Source organism: Canis lupus, chromosome 24, assembly GCF_011100685.1.
Source record: "Canis lupus familiaris isolate Mischka breed German Shepherd chromosome 24, alternate assembly UU_Cfam_GSD_1.0, whole genome shotgun sequence".
Lineage (NCBI taxonomy): Eukaryota > Metazoa > Chordata > Mammalia > Carnivora > Canidae > Canis > Canis lupus.
In genome coordinates this window covers 27,345,638-27,366,961 of record NC_049245.1, presented here as the reverse complement: position 1 = coordinate 27,366,961, position 21,324 = coordinate 27,345,638, and the positions used below count along the sequence as shown (strand labels likewise).

The window sequence follows — 21,324 nt, the reverse complement described above, 5'->3', positions numbered from 1 at the left end:
AACCACTTTTCTTTGCTCCTTCCTGCCCTTCACTCAGAATTTTCAGAAATGAAGAAATTACACTGTGCCACGGGGTCATTTTTTGTTGTTGTTGAGGATGAACTTGGTACAATGTGGGGGACACAGTGGGGGGGATGTGTGTGTGTGTGCACATGCACACACCCACGCGCACACTTTCTAGGCTCTTCTGCAGTCTCGACCCCCTTTACAACCTGGTCTGAAGAACTGGGGGCTGACTGACTGGATGGATATCCAGGGTGAGGGAGGGCAAGGAATCTGGGCAATGGGGCCGCTTGTCACAAGGGCCACATGGTTAGCAGGACAGACACCGAGCAAGGTAAGGACTGCAATAGTGGGTGCCAGTTTCATTGCCCAGTTACCAGTTTTGTTGGGACACACTAGGCTTAAGGGGCCTCGGGGATGGAGAGAGCATAGAAGGAAATGGAAGCATAGCTGGGTCACTGGGTGGCACAAAGGTGGCTGTTAGCCTGAGCTGATATAAGCCAGCAGGGAAAGCTGACAGTGGGGAAGAATCAAGGCCTGGGCAGAAACCCTGGAGAACTTGCAGGGAGGGGTAGAGGAGAGGGAAAAGGAGGAGGAGAGGAGGGGGAGGGAGTATTGGGGGGTAAGAGCCAGTAAAGAAGACTGCATTGACCCAGTGAGAAGTGGCTGGAAACCAGGAAAGGCAAGCTTCCAAGCTAGGAGAAGAAAGTGTTCCTAAATCGTCTCAGACGCCGTTGTGGGTCTGGCTGGAGGACAGGCAAGAAGAGGCGATCCATTCTGGGACGGAAGTCCCCACTTTGTGGCTCCCGTTCTACCGCCCCCACCCACTACCAGAACATTGGCAACAATGCCTAGAACATTGCTGGCCGCAAAGTGAGCTATACAACACATATTTGTCAAATATGTAAATGCATCCACTTATAAAAGAGGCTCTGCGGCCATCGGGGAGCTCCATTTTTACCGAACATAGTGTGGGGATGCTTCAAAGCAGGACATGGCCGTGAATTTGGACTCAATGCTTAGCTGTGCAGCTTTCCTGAGCTTTACTCTTTCTTCCGGGTTCATTAACAGCCCACCCACCTTGCAGGGTGCTGAAAGGGTAGAGAGTGCTTGGTACACGGCTTGCACACATCTGGTGAAAAGAGACCTTTGGACCTACCTGGTGGGTCTGAAGCACCAGGTTGAAGAGCTGCACGTTTTTAGGCATGGGGAGCGGGAAGCCTTCCTGCAGCCGCTCTGCAATGGAGGGGAGGTCAGTCCTCAGGAGGGAAGGCAGAGGCCCGCCCCCGAGAGCCAGGTGGGCAGCCTCCCTGAACCAGCGTGCCTGGCTCTGGGTAGGGATTGGCAGGTACTTGCAAGCTTGAAAAGTTGGCTGCCCTGGAGACTCTCACTCTTCACCACACTCTGGGGACTTGGGAGCCTTGCCTTCCTGCCCCATCAGCCCCAAGAAGCCACATTCAGAAGCCATGTAGGCCTCTTCCCCAAGACCACCCTCCTGAGGGTGAGGGCAGTGCGGGTGTACACGGCCAGGGGCGGCTGCTGCAGGCGGGTGGACAGCCCGTGGCATGTGGTTGGGAGTATCTACTGGCGTGCACACGGAGCCCCTCAATGTTGAGGATGAAACCAGAGATGGGCAGTAGCCAGGGGCCAGCTCCCCGCATACCACCATATCCAGATGTGGAACTCCAGAGAATCTAAACTCAAACCTATTCTCTCAGGTCATTATGAAGCTACATTTGTCAAGGTAGGAAGAGAAGTCTATTATTATAGAATAATTTGTGGCCTAGATTTATAGTTCTTAATCATTCTGATCTTGGAGTCTGTGGGCCTCTATGTGTACTCTTGCCCTGGCTCTGCAAACATTAGGCTTTTCTGAGTGTGTTGAGTGTAAGCGGTTAGCTGAGGCTAGCCCTTCTTCCCTGGCACTTCTCTCCAAGGTGGTAAAAGACTGAGGGCTCTGGCTTCAGAGCCGGTACCAAATCTCAGCTCCATCTCTCACCTTCTCTGTGACCTACAACAAGCCACCTGACTTCTTGGATCTCCCGTTTCCTCCCATGAAAATCCCCATCTCATGGGGCTGTCTTAAAGATTGGATGAAATAATAGATGGGTACATAATAGGAACTCAACCCGTGGTAGTTCCCTTTTCTCCATCCCTTTTCTGGCCAGATACCATTTGAGGTTCATTTGACCTGACCACCTTCCAGCCAGGTTATTAGGCGACTCTAGGACTTGACTTCACCTGCCTCCCCTAGGACTAAAAGTCACTCGTCTCCCAAAGCTCCTTACCGTTAACCTTGGGAAGCACAGCAGTGGGCACAACATAGTTCATGATAGACTGCAGCACTGCAACCTGGAAATCAGGAGGACAGGACCCACATCAGGGCACCCTTGGTGTCGTCGTTGGACATCTTCTGCCAAGCTCCCTCCCCGACAGAACAACCTCAAAGCTAGGAAAACTGCTGAGTGAGGGATATAGGATGACAGGAAAATTCTACAGCCCTATCAGGTCACCCAAGTGATCTCTTTTGCTCTAAAGGTTCCAGATGTAAAGCATATTCTAGATGTAAGGTATCAGGCAGAGGAAAGGAAGGTCGTCAAAACATTTGTGTAAGACAATGCATGGTCTCAGACACTGCAGGCCACAGGACAAACTGGTTCAACCTCTCTGAGGTTCTATTTGGCCATATTCAGCAAAAGCCTTAAAAATGTGTGTGCCTGGGGGCATCTGGGTGGCTCAGTTGGATAAGCATCTGACTTCAGCTTAGGTCATGATCTCGGGGTCCTAGGATCAAGCCCCAAATCAAGCCCCGTGTCAGGCTCTGTGCTCAGCAGGGATCCTTCTTGTCTCCCTCCCTCTGCCCCTCCCCCTGCCCTCTCTCTCTTTCAAATAAAATATAAATAAATAAATAAACAAATAAATAAATAAATAAATATGGCTGATGGGCCAGCAAATATTCCTGTAAGGCATTCATCCTAAGAAAATGATGAAGGGTGTAGGCAAAAATTAATATGCAAGGATGCTCACCAGAGCCATAAATTCAACCAAAACAGTAAATTAACAACTAACAATTGGGGAATTATCTGGGGGACATGGTGGCACTTTGACTCTAGGAAATAGGATGCAACTCTTAAGAATAATACTGTAGGAATTTCATTATCCACACAGAGATATTCATGATATATTTTTGAGTGAGGAAAAGCAGGCTATGGAAACCACATAGTCCACTGTCCTATTGAATATGCATATCAAATGGTCAGGAAGGATATACTCCAAATGATTAACTAAGTAGTAAAAATAGGAATGGCTTTTATTCCCTTTGGTTTGCATATCTGTAGGCTCTGATTATTCTATAATGTAGATTTTTACTTTTGCAATAGTAAAAAAAAAATATTCAAAAATAATGTAGCACCTTAAAGATGATTGCTTGGTGACATTTACAACTTGTAAATATGTACTTTTTTTTTCTCTGGAACAACTGAGTTTCCTTCCCCAGGCTGTAAATCCCTGGGCTCATAAAATGTGGTGCCCTTCTTCCTACAAATCTGAGAACTTTAAATTTTTATTTTCTGCAGAAGTAGAATTTAGTTACTCACTGAATCAAGCCACTGTAAGAGCCCTGGCACAGTAAATCCATGAAAATACAATGATGTTGTTTGGGTCCTTCTGTTTGTTGTAGTCTTACCAGATGGAAAGGGCTGGATTTCCATCCAATTTGGAGGGAATGTTGGGATAGTCCAACTTCAGGGCTGAGTGGCTTACAAGGCACCCACTTGGTGGGGATCTTTGGGAGGCATTTCAGAGATCTAAGGAAATGTTTTCCAGGGGTTCAACAAGAGGCCCCCTGGGACATTTGGGCTATATGTAGCAAGACACTTCCACAGAATCAGCACACCGTGGCTTCTAATAAGTCACAAGGGCAATGCTTGTTCAAGGTGGCTGGTGAAGAGAATTGAGCTGCTATCGACTTGGGCAATTCTGGGGCCCCAGGGTGACTTAGGAGAGAGGCAGGGGTGAGTCTGCTTAATTACGGTCATTGATTCCAAGTAGTGGAATCATTTGCTGGGCTGGTGAGATACTTGCCCTCCTCCCTCCCACCTGCCCTTCTCCACCTCTACATGACTCTGCCACTCACCTGGCTATTCAAGCCAAAAATTCAAGAGTCATTCTTTATCACCCCCACCACATATATCAAAGCTCTCACCAAGTTCCATCTAATTCAACTTCCAAAGTATGTTTCCAATCCACCATCTTTCTCCTTCTTCATAGACAAACGCACCCACCTCCCCACTGATCCACATGGTCTGACTCTTGTCCCCCAAAGTCCATTCCCCTTACCCCAGCCAGGGGCAACTTTTATAAAGGCATAAATCAGATCAAGTCACCCCCTGTGTGGAACAGTTCCTCACTGCCTTTGACCACAATCTATGCTAGGCCAGAGCGCCCAGAACCTAGCCCCACCTGCCTCTCCAGCCACATCTGTTTTTACACCTCCACCCCCAGCTTGCTCTGCTCCAGCCACAGTGGCTTCCCTCCATTCCCCAAACATGTTGAACTTGTTCTTACCACATGGCCTTGCTTCTCCTGTTCCCTCTGTCTGCAACAGATCTTCACCTTGTTGGCTCTTTTGTCCCAAATATCACCTCCTCAGAGAGGCTTTCCCTGATTACATGGTCTAAACTTCAACCCTCCCCATCACTTGCTACCCCACTCTCACTTTGTCTTTCATGCAGATGGAAAGATTATGGCTCATTTGAGGAAAGGTTTGAGGTTCAGGGAGGGGAAGTGACTTGCTCAAGGGCCACAGTTAGTAAGCATGGACCAGTGATTCTAGCTTAGGTCTGTGGGCCCATAAAGCTCCTCTGGTCATTACTTCACATGCAAATTACATGCAAATGAACAGGTGGCTCTGGAAATGATGCCAGGAGCCCGAGTGGCCCTCAGGTCAGTTATCTCAAGATCAGGGGAAAGGAGGGAGCCACCAAGGGCCTCAGACTCACCGAGAAGGAGCCGACGTCCGAGTGCTTCAGTTCTAGGAGCAGCCTGTGAGAAGGGGAGGAGGAAGCTGAGACCACCATTTGCCTGACCTGTGTTAGAGTCCAGTTGCTGGGGAGAAGGCACCCTCTGTGGTGGATGCCACCTGGTTTTCCCCCCTAGTATCCATTCCTTTCCCCCTGGTCACAGCCCCCTAATTGCTCCTTTGGGGCATTTAGTGCTGAGCTCTGGGGTATGTCCCTTACCACAGTGATTATTAGGAGGATGGACTTGTGACCCATGCTGGTCCAATGAGACTTGGCCCTAGGACTTCTCCTGAAAATATTGGGAATGAAGTGTTCTTTTCTCCAGGAAAATTAGGGAGGTACTGGTGACCATTTTTGTCACCACTTGGTGACAGCCAAGAAATGGAGAGAATCGGGATCCCTGGGTGGCGCAGCGGTTTGGCGCCTGCCTTTGGCCCAGGGCGCGATCCTGGAGACCCGGGATCGAATCCCACATCAGGCTCCCGGTGCATGGAGCCTGCTTCTCCCTCTGCCTGTGTCTCTGCCTCTCTCTCTCTCACTGTGTGCCTATCATAAATAAAAAAATAAATAAATAAAAAAGAAAAAAAAAGAAATGGAGAGAATCAGAATCCTAAAGACATCATTTGAGCATCTGGATCCACCTTTGCCTGAAACCCTTAGACTTTTCAATTACCAGAGCCAATAAACTATCCCCTCTTTACAGTCTTTGTGGCATTTTAACAGTGATCTAAGAGAAAGGAGGAAATAAATGGCTACTTATTGAACCCTATCATTCACTATGTTGTGTGCTTTACCCCATGGAAATCCTATAACACCCTCAGAGGCAAGGGCCATCACTCACATTTCACAGGCAAGGAAACTGACACTCAGAGATATCAGACAACTTGCCCAAGGTCACACAGCTAACAATTAGCAAAGTAGAATTTCAAGAGATCTCTCTGAGGCCTGAGCTCTTGTCTCCAATACCCTACAAGGCTTGAAAACTCACCCTTGTTCACTAAGAGGCTGGGAGCCCCAGGACTCCTGGCCCGTGGACTCTCACACCGCACCCCTGCATATGTGAGCATCTGCTCAGCCCTCACCCAGCTGTATCCTCTCTGGCTCCTCTACTTGAGAGGCTCATGGGTGTTCAAGGAAAATTAAATCCACATGTATCTGAAGCAGTAACACTTGTCAGAATGATGCCAGGAGAAATAAGCAGCGTGTAAACCTCAGGAGCCAGTCTCAAGGTTAAGAAGGACAGCTCTGTGCTGCGGAGAAGGCGGAAATGGGCAGGAATGTAGGTCAAGACTCAATTTAAACAGCGGGAGCATGATTAAGAGGCAGACGGCAGGTCCAACCGTCGGGGTCATCGTGTCTGCTCTGCGAGGGTCTCCCTATCTCTTCCTCTGTGTGCGTCCTTTCCACTCTCTCCCCCTTCTGGGTCTGTCTCTCCATCTATCTGTCTCTTTTGCTCCCACTCTTTTTCTGTCTCTCTTGCTCTGTGTCTCTCCCTTTGTGTGCATCTCTCTCTGAGAGTCTCTCCCTGTGTCTCTGTCTCTGACTTGCCCTGTCTCTCCCCCATAGCTCTCTTTCTTTTATGTCCCTCCCTCGCTCTTGCTCATGGAGCACTCAGATTCCTTGTGTTCTCAACACTTCAGTGCATGCTGAGTGTTTGCCAAGGTGAGCTGCGCTTCGAACACAGGTAGCCTCCACACCAGAGCCCGCACGCCTGACCACCTGCCGGGGGCTCTCCCAGCCCGAGGCGGCTGACAAAGGCCCAGGGCTTTGTAGCCAGGACTATAAAGAAATCGATGTGGGTTTTCTGAGGGCTAAGGCAGGCCAGGGACACGGGTGACTGGGCGCTGCTGGGGTTCGGTGTGGAGTAGAATCACCGGTTGGCACCGCACGGCCATGAGTCTGCCCAGGACTGAGGGGCATCCCGGGATTCAGGACCTTCAGTGTGAACACGGTGGGGCCACAGCTAAACCAAGATGACTGTCACCTATGGTGTAGGACCCTGGGGGAGGAGGGGGCCCACTGCATCTCTGAGCATCAGATTTACTGTCTGCAACACAGGGCTCTGGTGCCCACCGTGCACCATTTGAGGCTTAAATGTGATGGATGAACAGGAAAGTAATGACACAGGGCTGGTGTGTTGTAGGGCTGTTGCTGGTCCATGGGCACCAAAAGTGGATGGGCAGCCACCTCCTGTCATCCTCACGGGATCACTTACTTGTCCAAACTGAGCTGTCCGACAAGCCTGTCAGGCCTGGCGCTGACCTCCATGGAAAGGTTCGTGCTCTGCAAAACAGCAATCCAGAGAGTGAAATCACCCGAGCCAGGGGCTGAGGCCTTGGCGAGGTCTCCAAGACGGGGAGGGTCAGCTTCATAAAGGCTTGGCAGAGGGGCCCACACGGAACCCAAGGAGGAGGGGCTCTTCCTTTTGCTTTCTGCTAACTGGTGAGTCTTGGGCTGGCAACCAATTACCATTTTCTCCCACTGCCCTAGGGACCATTTCAGATTCCCAGGCCACTCTCATGAGCCAAGCCAGGTGAGACAGATCTCAGGGCTGGAGTCCAGGCCAGCCCTATTCTCAAGCCATTCATTCATTCATTCATTCATTCATTCATTCATTCAATATTTACTGAGCCAGAAAACTGAGCTCCCCACCTCAGCTTTGCTGCCCACTGTCTGCGTGATCTGGGGCAGACCCCTCAGAACCCATTTAATTGGCAAAGTGGGGAAAATGGGTCTTGACTTGAGAGAGGGCAGACCTGCCTGAGGCCTGTGAGCACCCCCTGGTGGGGAGAGAGTCTGGCCTTCCCCTCCGCACCACAGAGGGTGCCGCCAAATATTCACCAAGTGACAGAGTGAGCAGATAAATGAATGTGCAAATCAACGATGGACCAAAAACTTGAATAAAAGGAGGATTACACACACAAACGAAGGAATACACAAAGATATGCATGAATGAATAAATGACGAATGAGTGAACAAATATCCAAATGAATGATTAATTGAACAAAAGCATAAGTAAATGAATAGATGAATAATGGAATAAATTAATACATGTCTGAACCAGAGCGGGTCTAGCCTATTTCAAGTTAGCAACCTAATGAATAACTGAATCAATGAACAAATTCATAACTGCCTAATTCAATGACCAAAGACAGGAGCGAATGGATCTGAGACAGGACACATATTTCAATCCAGTGATGGAGGGAAGAACTGAGTCTGCGAACCCCTGCAGGAACCAGAAGCAGTGAGTACGGGCTCTGGTCTCAGGCCCCAGAGCATCTGAATCTGGGCAGGATTTGCCCAACTCCGAGAGCAGTGCCCTCATCTGCCCACAGCTGGGAACAGCTTACCAGGCCAAGCACGAAGAGGGGAGCCAAGGAGGAGTTCGGGAGGACGGCAAAGGCCTGGGTGTCCAAGGTCGGGGTGAAGATGAGGCCGGCGGGGCGCATGGTGAGGTGCGGCGGGGAGGAGGCCCAGACGTTGAATTGAACCGTCATGTTGGGGAACATCTCGGCCACCTGCAGCCCCCAGGGGGGACAGCCAATAAAGTGACAGTTTTATTAAAGTGTCTTCAAAAGAAATAGAAAATAAAAAATAATAATAAAGTGTTTCTAAAGCCTGTCTTGTCTTGACCCTGCATGAACATCTCTGATGTATTCCTATTGCTTCTTGAATAAATCATAGAGACAGCACGCACTGGCAGTGGGTGCCTGAGACCTCACTCCCCCAGGCCTCTACCCCTTACTTTCCAGCTCCAGCCCCATGGGACTCCTTTCTGTTCCTCAGACACACAACCCACTCTGTTCCTGTCCTAAACCCTCTGCACTCTGTGTTCTTTTCTCTGAATGCCTCTCCCCTCATTCTTTTCCAGCTTGGCTCTTTCCCTTTCTTTAGGGGTCAGCTCAAATGTCACCTCTTCACAGAGCAGTGGTGGCTTCCCGGGGGAACTGAGGAGGCTTTGGTGATATCCCCAAGCCTCTAGTCCTCTCCCAGGTAAACTCATGGTCTCAGAAAAAACATTGTGATTGTTATGCTGTAAAGCTTCAAGAGGATTTCCGCGACGCCCCTACCAGTCATGCCCCCCCACACACACCACTACCCCCACTATGGAAACTTCTGGAAGTGCCACCACTGGAAAGGCTATTGAATTTGGATTCAATATGGAACATATTCAATTATGGATTGAATGTTTGTATCCCCTCAAACTCATGTATTGAAGCCCTCGCCCCCAGTATGGCAACAGCTGGAGATGAGGCCCTGAGAAGTCACGAAGATCAAGTCATAGATGTGGGGCCCCGATCCAAGAGGATCAGTGTCCTCATAAGGAGAGATGCCAGAGCATGCTTGCTCTCTATGTGCTCAGAGGAACTGCCATGTGAGGACACAGCAAGAAAGTGTCCATTTACTAACCAGAAAGAGGGCCTCACCCAAACCCAAATCTTTGGGTAGCTTTAGCTTAGACTTCTTGGCCTCCAGAACCATGAGAAATACATTTCTGTTGTGGGAGCCACCTGGTCTGTGGCACTCTGTGATGGCAACCCGAGCAGACTGAGACAGATATTCTCCTTTGAAGTGACCTCATCAATCTGTTGGCTTCATTTAGAAATGGTGGTGTGTACTTTTTAATTGTTTCAGGTGCCTGAAGAATAATTTTCTCTCTTCACTGGTTGGGGGCTGGAGTTGGGCAGGGATACAATCTGCTGTGCTAGATGCCAAGAGCAGAGCCCTGGCTGCATGGTGAGCATTCAGTAAATATTTGTAGGGTGGGTAAGCCCCCAGCGTCTACCCTCATGCCTAGTCACCAGGGCGCTTGGAGCCTTTCTCAGCATCCAGGAGGGGCTGACCAAGGCTGTTTCTACTCTCGGGCTGGATTGCCTCTAGGTCTGGTGAAGGGGGCTCTCTTCAGGCCACTCAGTGCGGCTCAACCCTCGCTAGCACCCCTAGATTGCCTCATGAGCAGACAAAAAGGGGAGCAGCCTCTTTCTTACCTGGGGTATGAGGGTCCCCAAAAAATCGGTTGTCAGTCGGAATTTGGATTTCTTTGGTATCTGTAGCAAGGGAAGAAGAGTAAAGGATCTTGGGGGATTATGTTGTAGATTGGGGGGTGCAAATTCTATATGAGGGGTGAGAGACTGAATACACAGACAATGGCCAGCCCCTATGTGACAATAATGCCGATCACTAACTGCAGCAATCAGCCCAGAATAGTCAGGATATGACCAGCGACTGCCAACTTCCCTATTTTTTGCCCTGAAAAACTCAAATATGCTCTTCAAACCAATCACATAGGATGCCCAGCCTCTATCAGCTCACTTCCAGCTTCCTTGTGCCCCAAACCTCCACAGGAGTATAGTTGTAAAGGTATAAAGCCATCAAGCTCCCCGTCCTCTGCATGCATCTGTCTCTGCCAAACACAAGTGTGGGTGGCTGACTCTTTCACCCTGAGGAGTTCTCACTCTGGTCTTTGTTTATTTCCAAAGGACATGTGGGGGCTCAGCATCCCTTTGGTGCCCCTACAGAGAGAAGGAACCTGGCACCTCTTCCAGGAGCAGCGTAGGAGGAACCCTACGTGGCTGGCAACCAGGCTTCACCTGGATTCTGGAGACGATGGTCATGTCTTCATTTTATAGATGGGTAAACTGAGGCCCAGAACAGGACTCAGCCTATCGATAGACACATGGAGGATGATGATCATGGTGGTGTGATGCTAAGACTGGGTTAGGGTGAGTACTCGGGCCACATTGGCTGTATAACTTTTATCCCTCATCAAGCACTTCCTACGTGCTAAGCATGTGCTGAATGCTTCTCGTGCATTCACACCTCACTCCACTCTGTCACACCCTTGGGAGAGAGATACTGGTGTGGGTGTTTTACAGGCGAGGAAACAGGTTCTGAGAGGTTGAATGACTGGCCAAAGGTCACCCAGCTAGAAAAGAGGGGGCTGATATTCCAACTCAGGTCTGGCCACCCTAGAAGCTGGAATATGATCCCTCCCACTCCCATGTGAGCACAGGTTCAAGTCCGGACTGTCTGCTGTTCTCTGAGGCCCCTGCTTTTCCCGCATCTACCCCTGGCCCGGCCTTACCATGTCGTCCGTGATGGTCATGTTTAAGGCCCCTGCCTCTTGGTACACAAGCCCTGCTGTGTTGAAGAAGTAGTCGGAGATGCCCAGGTACACCATGTGGTCGTGATCGGGGGGCAAGGCCATTGCTGGTGGGGTGAAGGGAGGGGATCTGGGGTGAGCCAGACTGAAGAACTCTCCCTGGGGGCAGAGGAGACAGGGTGAGCCTGGGCTTCCCTTCAGGAATTATAATTCAGTGTCTTCATTCCAGGAGAAAACGGGTGGAGGATACCAATCATGCAGTCAAGACAGAGGAGGAAGCCGGGAACAGAAACGTACAATAGTGTCATATGCCTCCTGGGTGCTAGTTTCAAGGGCTTTTCTTGCCAACCCTGCGAGGTAGGTGTGATGATGCTCATTTTGCAGAAGAGGGCACTGAGGCACAGGGAGGTGAAGTGACTTGGCCAGGGCCACTTGGGCAACATGCCCAACTTGCTTGGCACCCTCCTGGTCACTCCGTTGGCTTAGCTTCAACCTTGCCAGTGAGCACAGAAATTCTACCAAAGGAACAATACGGCTCTGCTTGTTTGTTTTCATCTGTCAAGTTAGTAAAATTTTAAAGAGAGAGGTAAACTGTTTTAAGTGTGCGTGTACTTCAAAGCCACGTGATCTAGTGTTGGGTGAGACTGTTCATATGCTGCTGGGGAATATATGTTTATAAGTTTCTGAAGAGCAATTTGGCACCACGCTGCAAAAGTAGATCATTTATTTAGCTTAAAAAACAATGTGGAGTTATAAAAGAGCAAATCGTAGATGGATACATATGGTCGAATACCACTTATGTAAAATTTAAAGGCATATAAAACTACTATGCAAGAATTATCGACGTGCGTAGATATGTAGCAAAAGTATAGAAAGTATAAAAACGCGGTTAAGAAGGATACACACCAGCATCATATTGGTGTGATTCCCTGGAGGGTAGAGGGGACCCGAGGAGACCTCAGATTTATTTTTAGAGTGTTCATTAAAAAAAAAAAAAAAAAAAAAAAAAAAAAAACAGGGGCAAACTTGGCAAAATGGTAACATTTCTTAAATCTGGATGATGGGTTCTGTGTATCTGTGCATCATTTCATCACTAAAAATTAACTGCCACAGCACCCGTCTTACAGAATACCGACAAAATGCAACTCTTAAAAATAACAAGTGGACCCATGTGCCAACCAGGAACCAACTCTAATGCATGTCATTAGGTGAGAAAAGCAAGTGAAAGACTGATGTGTATCCATTCATGCATATGGATTACCAGCAAAACCAAGTGGGCTTACCCGTGCACGCGTGTGTGCCCCTGAATGCTTAGAGCCAGGGAGCCAAGGGCGCCTGGGGGGCTCAGCCGGTTAAGCATGTGCCTTCTGCTCAGGTCATGATCCCAGGGTCCTGGCTCCCTGCTCATCAGGGAGTCTGCTTCTCTCTCTCCCTCTGCCCCTGCTCTTCCTCTCTCTCTTCCTCACTCTCAAATAAATAAATAAAATATTTTTAAAAAAAGAACTAGGGACCAGGAGGTTAACACTCCCCATGGCTCACAGCTGTTACCTCTGGGCAGGAGCCTGGGGGTGAGGGGGAGGAACAGTAAAGAGGACATTCTCATTCACTAAAAAATATTATGTATCATTTTAATCCTTTTTTCCCACTGTTTCACTTAGTTTTTATTTTTATTTTTTATTTTATTTATTTATTTTTTTATTTATATATGATAGTCACACACACACAGAGAGAGAGAGAGAGAGAGAGGCAGAGACACAGGCAGAGGGAGAAGCAGGCTCCATGCACCGGGAGCCCGTCGTGGGATTCGATCCCGGGTCTCCAGGATCGCGCCCTGGGCCTAAGGCAGGCGCCAAACCGCTGCGCCACCCAGGGATCCCCTCACTTAGTTTTTAAAAATTATACTATTTGGTCCAGTAATGCCACTTCTGGGAAGTAGTCAAGGATGGACAGGGATCCAGATACAAGGATGCTCGTGGCAGCTCTGGTTACATGTGTGGGAAAAAATGGACAAAGAGCTCAAATATCCCGGAAGGCGGCACTTGCCATGAATCTTATCACAAGCTATTCACCAAAAAACCCAGCAGCCAGTAAAAGGTCTGCGGGAAAGATGTTCACACTACACTGTTGTATTTTGAAAAGTTGTGTAACAGTATGTATAACATGACTCATGTAAATACATGTATGTGTGTATTTGTTCCTATTTCTATATATGTGAGGTTTTTTTTTTTTATGTGTATTTGTTTCTGCCTCCTTTATGCGTGTGTGACAGGCCATGATCTTGGGATGCCTGGGTGGCTCAGTGGTTGGGTGTCTGCCTTCGGCTCAGGGGGTGATCCTGGGGTTCTGGGATCAAGTCCCAAATCGGACTCACCACAGGCAGCCTGCTTCTCCCTCTAAGTATGTCTCTGCCCCCTCTCAGTGTCTCTCATGAATAAATAAATAAAATCTTTTTTAAAAATAGTGTATATCTCTGAGTTGTAATATTTGGGTAATCTCTATCACCCTTCCATCCTTCCTTCCTTCCTTCCTTCCTTCCTTCCTTCCTTCCTTCCTTCCTTCCTTCCTTCCTTCTTCCATTCTTTCCTTTCTATTTATTTATTTCTCTGTTCCTCTGTAGTTTCTAAATCTTGACCTTCGTTTGTTGAGGACGTGCAAGGCCAGTGTGTCTGGCTGGAGGGTGGTGAGTGTCAGGAAAGTGGCATGAAATGAAGCTCCATCCATCCATCCACCCATCTGTCCGTCCAATCAAAATATTTGCTAAGCAGCTAATAGATACCAAACTTAGCTCCATGTGCTGCCCCTGCACTCAGGAACAAAGCAGCAATAGCCCCTCCTCCTTCATCACCCTGAGGGACACCTTGTGACCGTGTGTGCATGTGTGTGAGTGTGTGCAAGTTGGGGGGGCGGTATCAGTAATAAGTAACACTAAGAAAAATAAAGCAGGATATGGAGGGAAAGGAGGAAACTATTTCAGTAAGTGTGGTCTGGGAAGGACTCTCTAGGGAGAGGGATATTTGAGCAAAGACTGGAAAAAGGAAGGGAGAGCTTAGGTGAATATCTGGGCAAGAGCTTCTGGGCAGAAGAAGGAGCAAGGCAAAGGCCCTGGGGGAGTGAGCAGGCATAGGGTGGTTCAGGAGCAGCGGGGAGGCCAGTGTGAAAGGAGCAGGGAGGGGACACCTGGGTGGCTCAGTGGTTGAGCAGCTGCCCTCTGCTCAGGTCATGATCCCGGGGTCCTGGGATCGAGTTCTGCATTGGGCTCCCCTCAGGGAGCCTGCTTCTCCCTCTGCCTGTGTCTCTGCCTCTCTCTGTGTCTCTCATGAATAAATAAATAAAATATTTTTTAAAAATAAAAACAAAAAAAAAGAAAGGAACAAGGAGAAGATGCAGAGGTAAGGATGATGAGGAGCCCTAGGAGAGTCCAAGGCAGAGGCCGGAGGGTATATATGTTCCTCCGTGTAAGTCTCACCTTCAGATGCCCATCCAGGTTATCTGCTGTAGCTGTCGGAGGGGCCACCAGGGAGTAACTGATCCCAGCAATACGATCTATTTTGTATGTCACTAGAGAAGAGAACAGGGACCGTGAGCCGGCTCCCCACAGCGGCATCTCTGGAGTCTGAGATGCAGAGTTGGCATCCGCCAAAGTTGAATCAGGGACAGCGGTGCCGGTTCCATTCCCACCTCCTCCAGGGAGCCCTCCCAGGGAGGGAGGGAAATGAACCCACACTCTGCGTAAACGGACATCATCTCCTTCCCTTCTTCCCACAGCCCCAGATGTTGTCAAGGAGCAGAGGGTTGAATTGAACTCTACATGACCTCGGACAAGACCTTTCATGTCTCGAAGCCACTTTTTGTCATTTGTAGAACAAGATAATACTAGTGACCACACAAGTGCCCTGCACGTGGTAGGGGCTCAAAAGCTGAAGGGACCATTACTGGCAGGGATAATACCCCAGGCTGAGCCCAGGCTGGCTCAGGGCCGAATGCTTTCTGTGTTTCTCAACTGACATGAACGAGAATTAAATAAATACTGGTCCCCTGCTTACAGCTTTCCTTCCCGCGTTAGAGGGAAAGAAATGAGGCTCAGAAATGTAACTTGCCCAAGATGGCACAGCAGGTGAGTGATGGAGCTGGACTCCAACAAAAATCATTTTCCTGCCTGCTGGACACATTTAATTGCACAAAACATGCCCAGGATGCGCCCGTCCCTGGGGATTGGAGTGGGGGTGCGGTGCCTGGGGACAGAACACGTCTTACAGGAGCTCACACCATGTGCTATGGGGCCTACTCGACAGGGCGGGTGCCCGGGTAGCAGCTTGGGGCACAGGCTCTGGAGTAAGAAAAACTGACTTTGGATCCTGCTTCTGTTTCTTTCTGGCTTTGTGACCTTGGGCAAGTCAGGGATCCTTTCTGAGCCTCAGTTTCCCTGCTGGTAAAATCCGGATCATATACCAACCTCCGTGTGGTGTTGGGAGGCCAGGAGGAGACAGTTCTGCTGGGTGCATGGCACATGGCATGAGCTGGCCAGAGGCCTCCTTTCCGGACCATCTGCAACTTGTCACAGTTTACCACGTACTTAGGGATGGAGAGAATTGTCCCCATTTTAAAACTACGAAAACTGGGCAGCCTGGGTGGCTCAGCAGTTTAGCGCTGCCTTCAGCCCAGGGCATGATCCTGGAGACCCGGGATCTGGTCCCACATCAGGCTCCCTGCATGGAGCCTGCTTCTCCCTCTGCCTGTGTCTCTGCTTCTCTCTCTCTTTCTGTCTCTCATGAATAAATAAATAAAATCTTTAAAAAATAAATAAAACTATGAAAACTGAGGCCCAGAGAGGCAAAATGATCAGCCTCAGATCTCAGGCCAGCTGTGTGTGTCTGGCCTCAGAGCTGGAAGTAATTTGGTTGTTTGGCCCCAGACGGGTAGGGGAATGAATGGGTGTGGGCTGCTCTTGCACCTGCCACAAGGGCCTGGCCCAAGAGGGATCCAATGCCAGGGGCCATTTGAAAATAATCTGTTCTACTCATTCCCACACCCGGCACCAGCCTGTCTGGGAAGCTCGCTGGCTCAGCACACGGTCGTCCCTGTTTCCCTCCCCACCCCCACCCCCACCCCCACCCCATACACACTTGTATCCCAGCCTCCTTGATCTCGCCCAGTGCTCACCTGGCAATGTCTTTAAATAAGACTGCAGCCTGGAGGACACGGAACTGCTCACCACCTGGCAGATCTGGAGAGGACGAAGAAAGTGACCAGTGAGTGCTGCCCATAGTGGAAACTGTCCTTTGGGAATAAGGAATCTGATACATTTTCCTTCCCTTGAATGTTTTTTTGAAGGAAGGAGAGAGGGAAGGAAAGAATGAGGGAGGGAGAGAGGGAGGGAGGAAAGAAACGGAGGGAGAAAATTGGTTTCTCGGACTGTGTTTCCATCACACAAGAGGTGTGACTCTGCATGCCCGGAGAATATCATCCTCCCAGGAGCCTGTGCCTCTGCCACATGGCCCAAGGGTGGGACGGCCCCACATCTGGTAGCTGGGGCCCCGGCCCAGCACCTGCCCCTACTGCCCTCCAAGGCCACTCACCCATGAGGGCCACCAGATGGCTCCAAACCACAGGAAATCACATCACAGCCCCCGGGAGCAGGCTTTCTGCTGCTGCCCCTCTGTGTTCCATCCTACCTGCCCCCCCACCCCTCCAAACACACGGTGCATCATGGGGAGGGGGTGGGGTGGGGGGGTGGCCTCTTCCCTCCCTCAGATACCTACTCTTCACTCTGCATTCCTGGGGAGCCAACTGCCCAACTCATTCCTCGTCCACCTTTCTACTATCATAGACACTGTGTGACTCCTTTATTCATCCCTCCATCCCTCCTCCCTCCCTCCATCCATCTACTCAAGTCAGTACTGTTTTCTAAAGAATATCTTATTCTGATTAGGAGCTTCCCCTCTGAGGTGGGGGTGGCCTGGGTTTGAACTCCAATACTATCACTTCTCCCTCTGTGCCTCAGTTTACTCATCTGTAAAATGGAGAAAATCATGACACCCACCCAACCACCCCTCATCGTAAGGATTTTGTGCACATTAAATGCTGGGGTCCTTGTAGAGTTCTAGGCGTCATGCCAAGCCCACTCCATGGATGTAGCACCCTCTTGCTCCTTCTCGCTGACAGCAGCACAGTATTACTTTTTAGCTTGGCCACTCTTACGGTGTTACCAAGAGACACTTTTGTTTTAATAGTTCCAGTGTTAAATGTTAACATTCCCCTCTGACTATCGCCTAATTACAAAGACAGTTGAACCATGGGTTAGCCGGGCAGTGGGGTGAGCACACCACCTGCCTCACCTCCGTGATACTTCCAGCAGCTTGGTGTCAGAGGTATTTACGGCCCCATTTTGCAGATGGTGAAACTGAGGTTCTGATATTTGCTCAAAATGACAAAGCTAGTTAGGGCCCTGGAGTCAGAATTAAGACCCAGAGACTCTGACTCTAAAACCCATTCTAGGGCAGCCTGGTGGCTCAGCAGTTTAGTGCCTGCCTTCACCCCAGGGCCTGATCCTAGAGATCCGGGATCAAGTCCCGCGTCAGGCTCCCTGCATGGAGCCTGCTTCTCCCTCTGCCTATGTCTCTGCCTCTCTCTCCCTGTCTGTGTGTCACGAATAAGTAAATAAAATCTTTAAAAAAAAAAAATAAAATCTTTAAAAAATAAAAAATAAATAAAAAAATAAAACCCATTCTATAATCTATTGTATTCAGACACATGTTAACAACCATGCGCTATTTTTTTTTAATTTTGTTTTGTTTTAAAACTTTGACAGAATGCCTTCAGACCCATGATCTGATTTGACTGATATCTCCCTACCCTCATTGTCAGTGCCTAGGACCGGGAACCCAGCGACTCCCATCTAGAAGACCATAGAGCTTCCTCAGTCTTCCTGACATGCCCTGCTTCTTTTGGCGCCTCTTGTCATTCTTAGGGCAGCCACAGAAGTGTCTCTAAAGCACAGATCTGGCAAGGTCACCCCCTTGCCTAAAATCTTCAAGGGCTCCCCACTGCCCTTGACTCACTTGGCCTGTGAGGCAGGCTCAGGGCATTCCTGGAGCTAACTGTATTCATGGAAAATCGGCCCAATGAATGGCCCCTTTTCGCAGCTGAAGAAGCTGGCCTGGGTGGATTTAGGGTGAGGGCATGGTTGGGAAACACTGGCTGCTACCAGTTCCAGCCCTAGGGAATAGTTTGTTGGCACTCTAGCCTAGCAGCTTCCTCAATCATGTGTGTTATTCAAGGTAGGGAGCACCCAGCAGGCGGCTTGGGGTGCTGTGGGGATGGGGGAGGAGACCAGAGAGCTCTGAGCAGAGGTTTCAGAGGCAGATGAGGCAGGAGAAGGCAGTTTGCCTGCAGGGAGGAATGAGGGAGGAAGAGCAGAGGTGGTCCAGCGGGGTGTGGGGAGAGTACACTGTGGCTGTGTGCCGGGACCCTTTCCTAGGCTCTTGCTGGACTCCTCATGACCAGTTTTTAAGCCGGACCTGTGGTTTCAAAGAACTGTGAGCTGTGAGCTCTCTGGGGTGAGAGCAGAAGGATCCAGCAACACACATACTGAGACATCCCTCCACTCCCCCCCCCCCCCATTCCCAGGACTCTGAGCATGTCCTACCTTGTTGTTCATGGTCTTTCGGATCGAAGACTCAATTTTTTTGTGGAAGAGTTGGATCAGCCACCTGGAGATTGACATGTGGGGACAAGCATGAGGCTTCCCAGGTGTCCCTGGGTTACATTCGGGAGGGTACCTCATGTGAGAAGCCTTCCTCCCTCTTCCAAATAGCCTAGGCACCCTTGTTCCTGGGCTTCAACTGTACATGCTCCCATTAGGTACTTGGCCCTCTGGGTGCAGTGACTCATTTATGAGTTTATTTCCTCAATTGATGCATGGCTGGACCCCCACTCTGTCTCAGCGTCTTTCCTCATTACTGCTCTCCCCCTCTTGCACTCCAGCCACACTGTTCTGCTGTATCCTCTTGTGTTCTTTGCTCCCTCCCACCACAGGGCCTTTGCACATGCCGTTCTTGGTGTTTAAAACACCCCGTCTCCAACACCCACCTAAATAACTTCTACTTATTCTTTTCATTTTAATTCAAATGTCATTTCATCAAGGACGAACCAGTCAGCCCTCAGACTAGGTCAGATCCTCCCATCCCATGTAACGTTGGCAACGTTGTACCTCCTTTTCTTAGTTCTTACATCCTTTTGCAATTCATCATGAGCCATTCACTAGTGCAATGATTTGACTAATATTTATCTTGAAGCAGGAAACTTCAAGAGAATAAGGATTCTGTGGCTAAGAGTCTGTGGCCAGACAGTTCTGGACTGAATCTCTTTTTAACACTCAGTAGGTATAAAGACTCAGGATATTTCCTATTCCCTCTCTGCCTTAGTTTTAACTTCTGCAAATGGACGTAAGAATAGACTAACTTCATTGTGTGGATTGTTGAGACAATTTGCAAGTTTAAGAGAATGCTTGGCACACAGTGATGTGAGCCACTGATGTTACCTATTGCTAAATTGTAATTGGCCACTATTATTTCCCGAGCATGAGCCCAGTGCACAGCAAATTCTAAGTTGGCATTTGCTGAGTGGATAAATAAATGCCTACAGATTGGTGGCGAGGACTGTATAGTTTAGTGCATATAAAGTGGTTAGCCCAGAGCCTGGGGCATCACAAATGCTCAGTCAAGTCTGTTGAACAAATGTTGGATGAACAAGTGACTCCTTGAGGCAGGGATGGTGTCTGCTTTGTCCGTGGACCCTGTCCTTCCCCTACACCTGAGGCCTCTGAACAAGACCCGACAAGGAGGTGGCACTTGGCATGCCTTCTGAATACAGACATGATTAAGACAGTGCTTCTTGAGGTCCCTCCTCCCACCCACAGTCCCAGGAGATCATACCCCAGACGGCCGCCTGAGATGTGAACGCGGACACTGTCAATGTAGTTGTTGCAGCTGGAACAGATGATGGTGAGGTGGCCTGAGGTGGGGTCGAAGCTCATATTCAGACCAGCCGAAATAGAGATGCTCTCCACACTCAGGTCAAAGTTGCCACTGGTTTTGCTGTAGAGGAACACAGACAGAAGAATTGGGGCAAGCACTCTCTTCCCCGCTGCCATTCAAACTTCAAGCCTGGGCTGGCCAGTGGGTTTCACTATTTGAGACGGAGTTCAGAGAGGGGAGGCAGCTTGCCCAAGGTCACAGAGCACTGAGTGAAGTGCGGGTCCATGTCCCACCAGGGAATGCTGCTCTTACCTACTGCCTCTGCCCCTGCTGAGTGACTTTGGGTGTCCTAACTGCTCTGAGTTCCAACGGCCTCACCCAGACTCTTGGCCAACAGTTGAACCCTGGCTTTGCCCCTAAAAAGTTGAGGGCTTGGGGGTCGCTGACTTTAATTAATTAATACTCTCATTCATTAAATGGAGTTAATAACTCCTCCTCCAGAGACAAAACGAGTTTGGGTATGAGAGCAGATGTAACATATTTCGTCAACTCTCCTTCAATACAATGAAGTACTGTCATCTTTTTTGCCATCAGTGAGTGAACTGATAAGAGGCAAAAGAGCCCATGTGAAGAACTGAGGGGGCACCTGGGTGGCTCAGCAGTTGAGCATCTGCCTTTGGCCCAGGGCGTGATCCTGGGGTCCCGGGATAGAGTCCCACATGGGGCTCCCTGCAGGGAGCCTGCTTCTCCCTCTGCCTGTGTCTCTGCCTCTCTCTCTCTCTGTGTGTCTCTCATGAATAAATAAATAAAATCCTTAAAAACAAAACAAACATTAAAAAAATAAATAAGCAATTCTTACCGTGAAGAAAGGACAAATCAGCAGTCCTGTGGGTAGGGGTGGGTGAGTCCAGGAGGGCAGATCCATGACCCTCTCCCCAGAGTGCCTTCTCCATTTTGCCCCCGACTCCTCACCGTCACTGAAGTGATCGGTCATTCTGAGCCACCACCACTAGACGGCAGGCTTATCGTGGTGCGAACCCAGTATTAAGATTCAGAGTTGTAGTTTGGATGATTTGCCTCAATTTTTCACCCCTTTGCCTATCTTAGGGGGAGTTATGTGCATTTCCAAGCTCTTGACTTTGGGCTTGGCTGCATGATTTACTTTGGCCAATGGCATATGAGTAGGAGTGATCATAGGCCATTTCCAAGTCTAGGCCTATGG

At 49.4% G+C, this 21,324-nt stretch overlaps 1 protein-coding gene across 5 annotated transcripts in view; it reads right to left on the bottom strand.

Moving 5' to 3' along the window:
• The window catches only part of BPI (bactericidal permeability increasing protein), a 28,325-nt gene that overhangs the window by 531 nt on the left and 6,470 nt on the right, over positions 1-21,324 (bottom strand). For 4 of the 5 annotated variants that reach the window (XM_038572296.1, XM_038572298.1, XM_038572294.1 and 1 more), the window contains 11 exons: positions 20,061-20,222; positions 18,773-18,836; positions 16,288-16,351; positions 14,594-14,685; positions 11,110-11,286; positions 10,013-10,072; positions 8,375-8,542; positions 7,240-7,307; positions 5,004-5,046; positions 2,292-2,355; positions 1,163-1,239 (listed from right to left, as the gene is read on the bottom strand). In XM_038572296.1, the coding sequence (XP_038428224.1) occupies positions 1,163-1,239; positions 2,292-2,355; positions 5,004-5,046; positions 7,240-7,307; positions 8,375-8,542; positions 10,013-10,072; positions 11,110-11,286; positions 14,594-14,685; positions 16,288-16,351; positions 18,773-18,836; positions 20,061-20,222 (1,039 nt within the window). The remainder of the gene's footprint in view (positions 1-1,162; positions 1,240-2,291; positions 2,356-5,003; positions 5,047-7,239; positions 7,308-8,374; positions 8,543-10,012; positions 10,073-11,109; positions 11,287-14,593; positions 14,686-16,287; positions 16,352-18,772; positions 18,837-20,060; positions 20,223-21,324) is intronic. The other variant, XM_038572297.1, reaches the window with a different exon arrangement.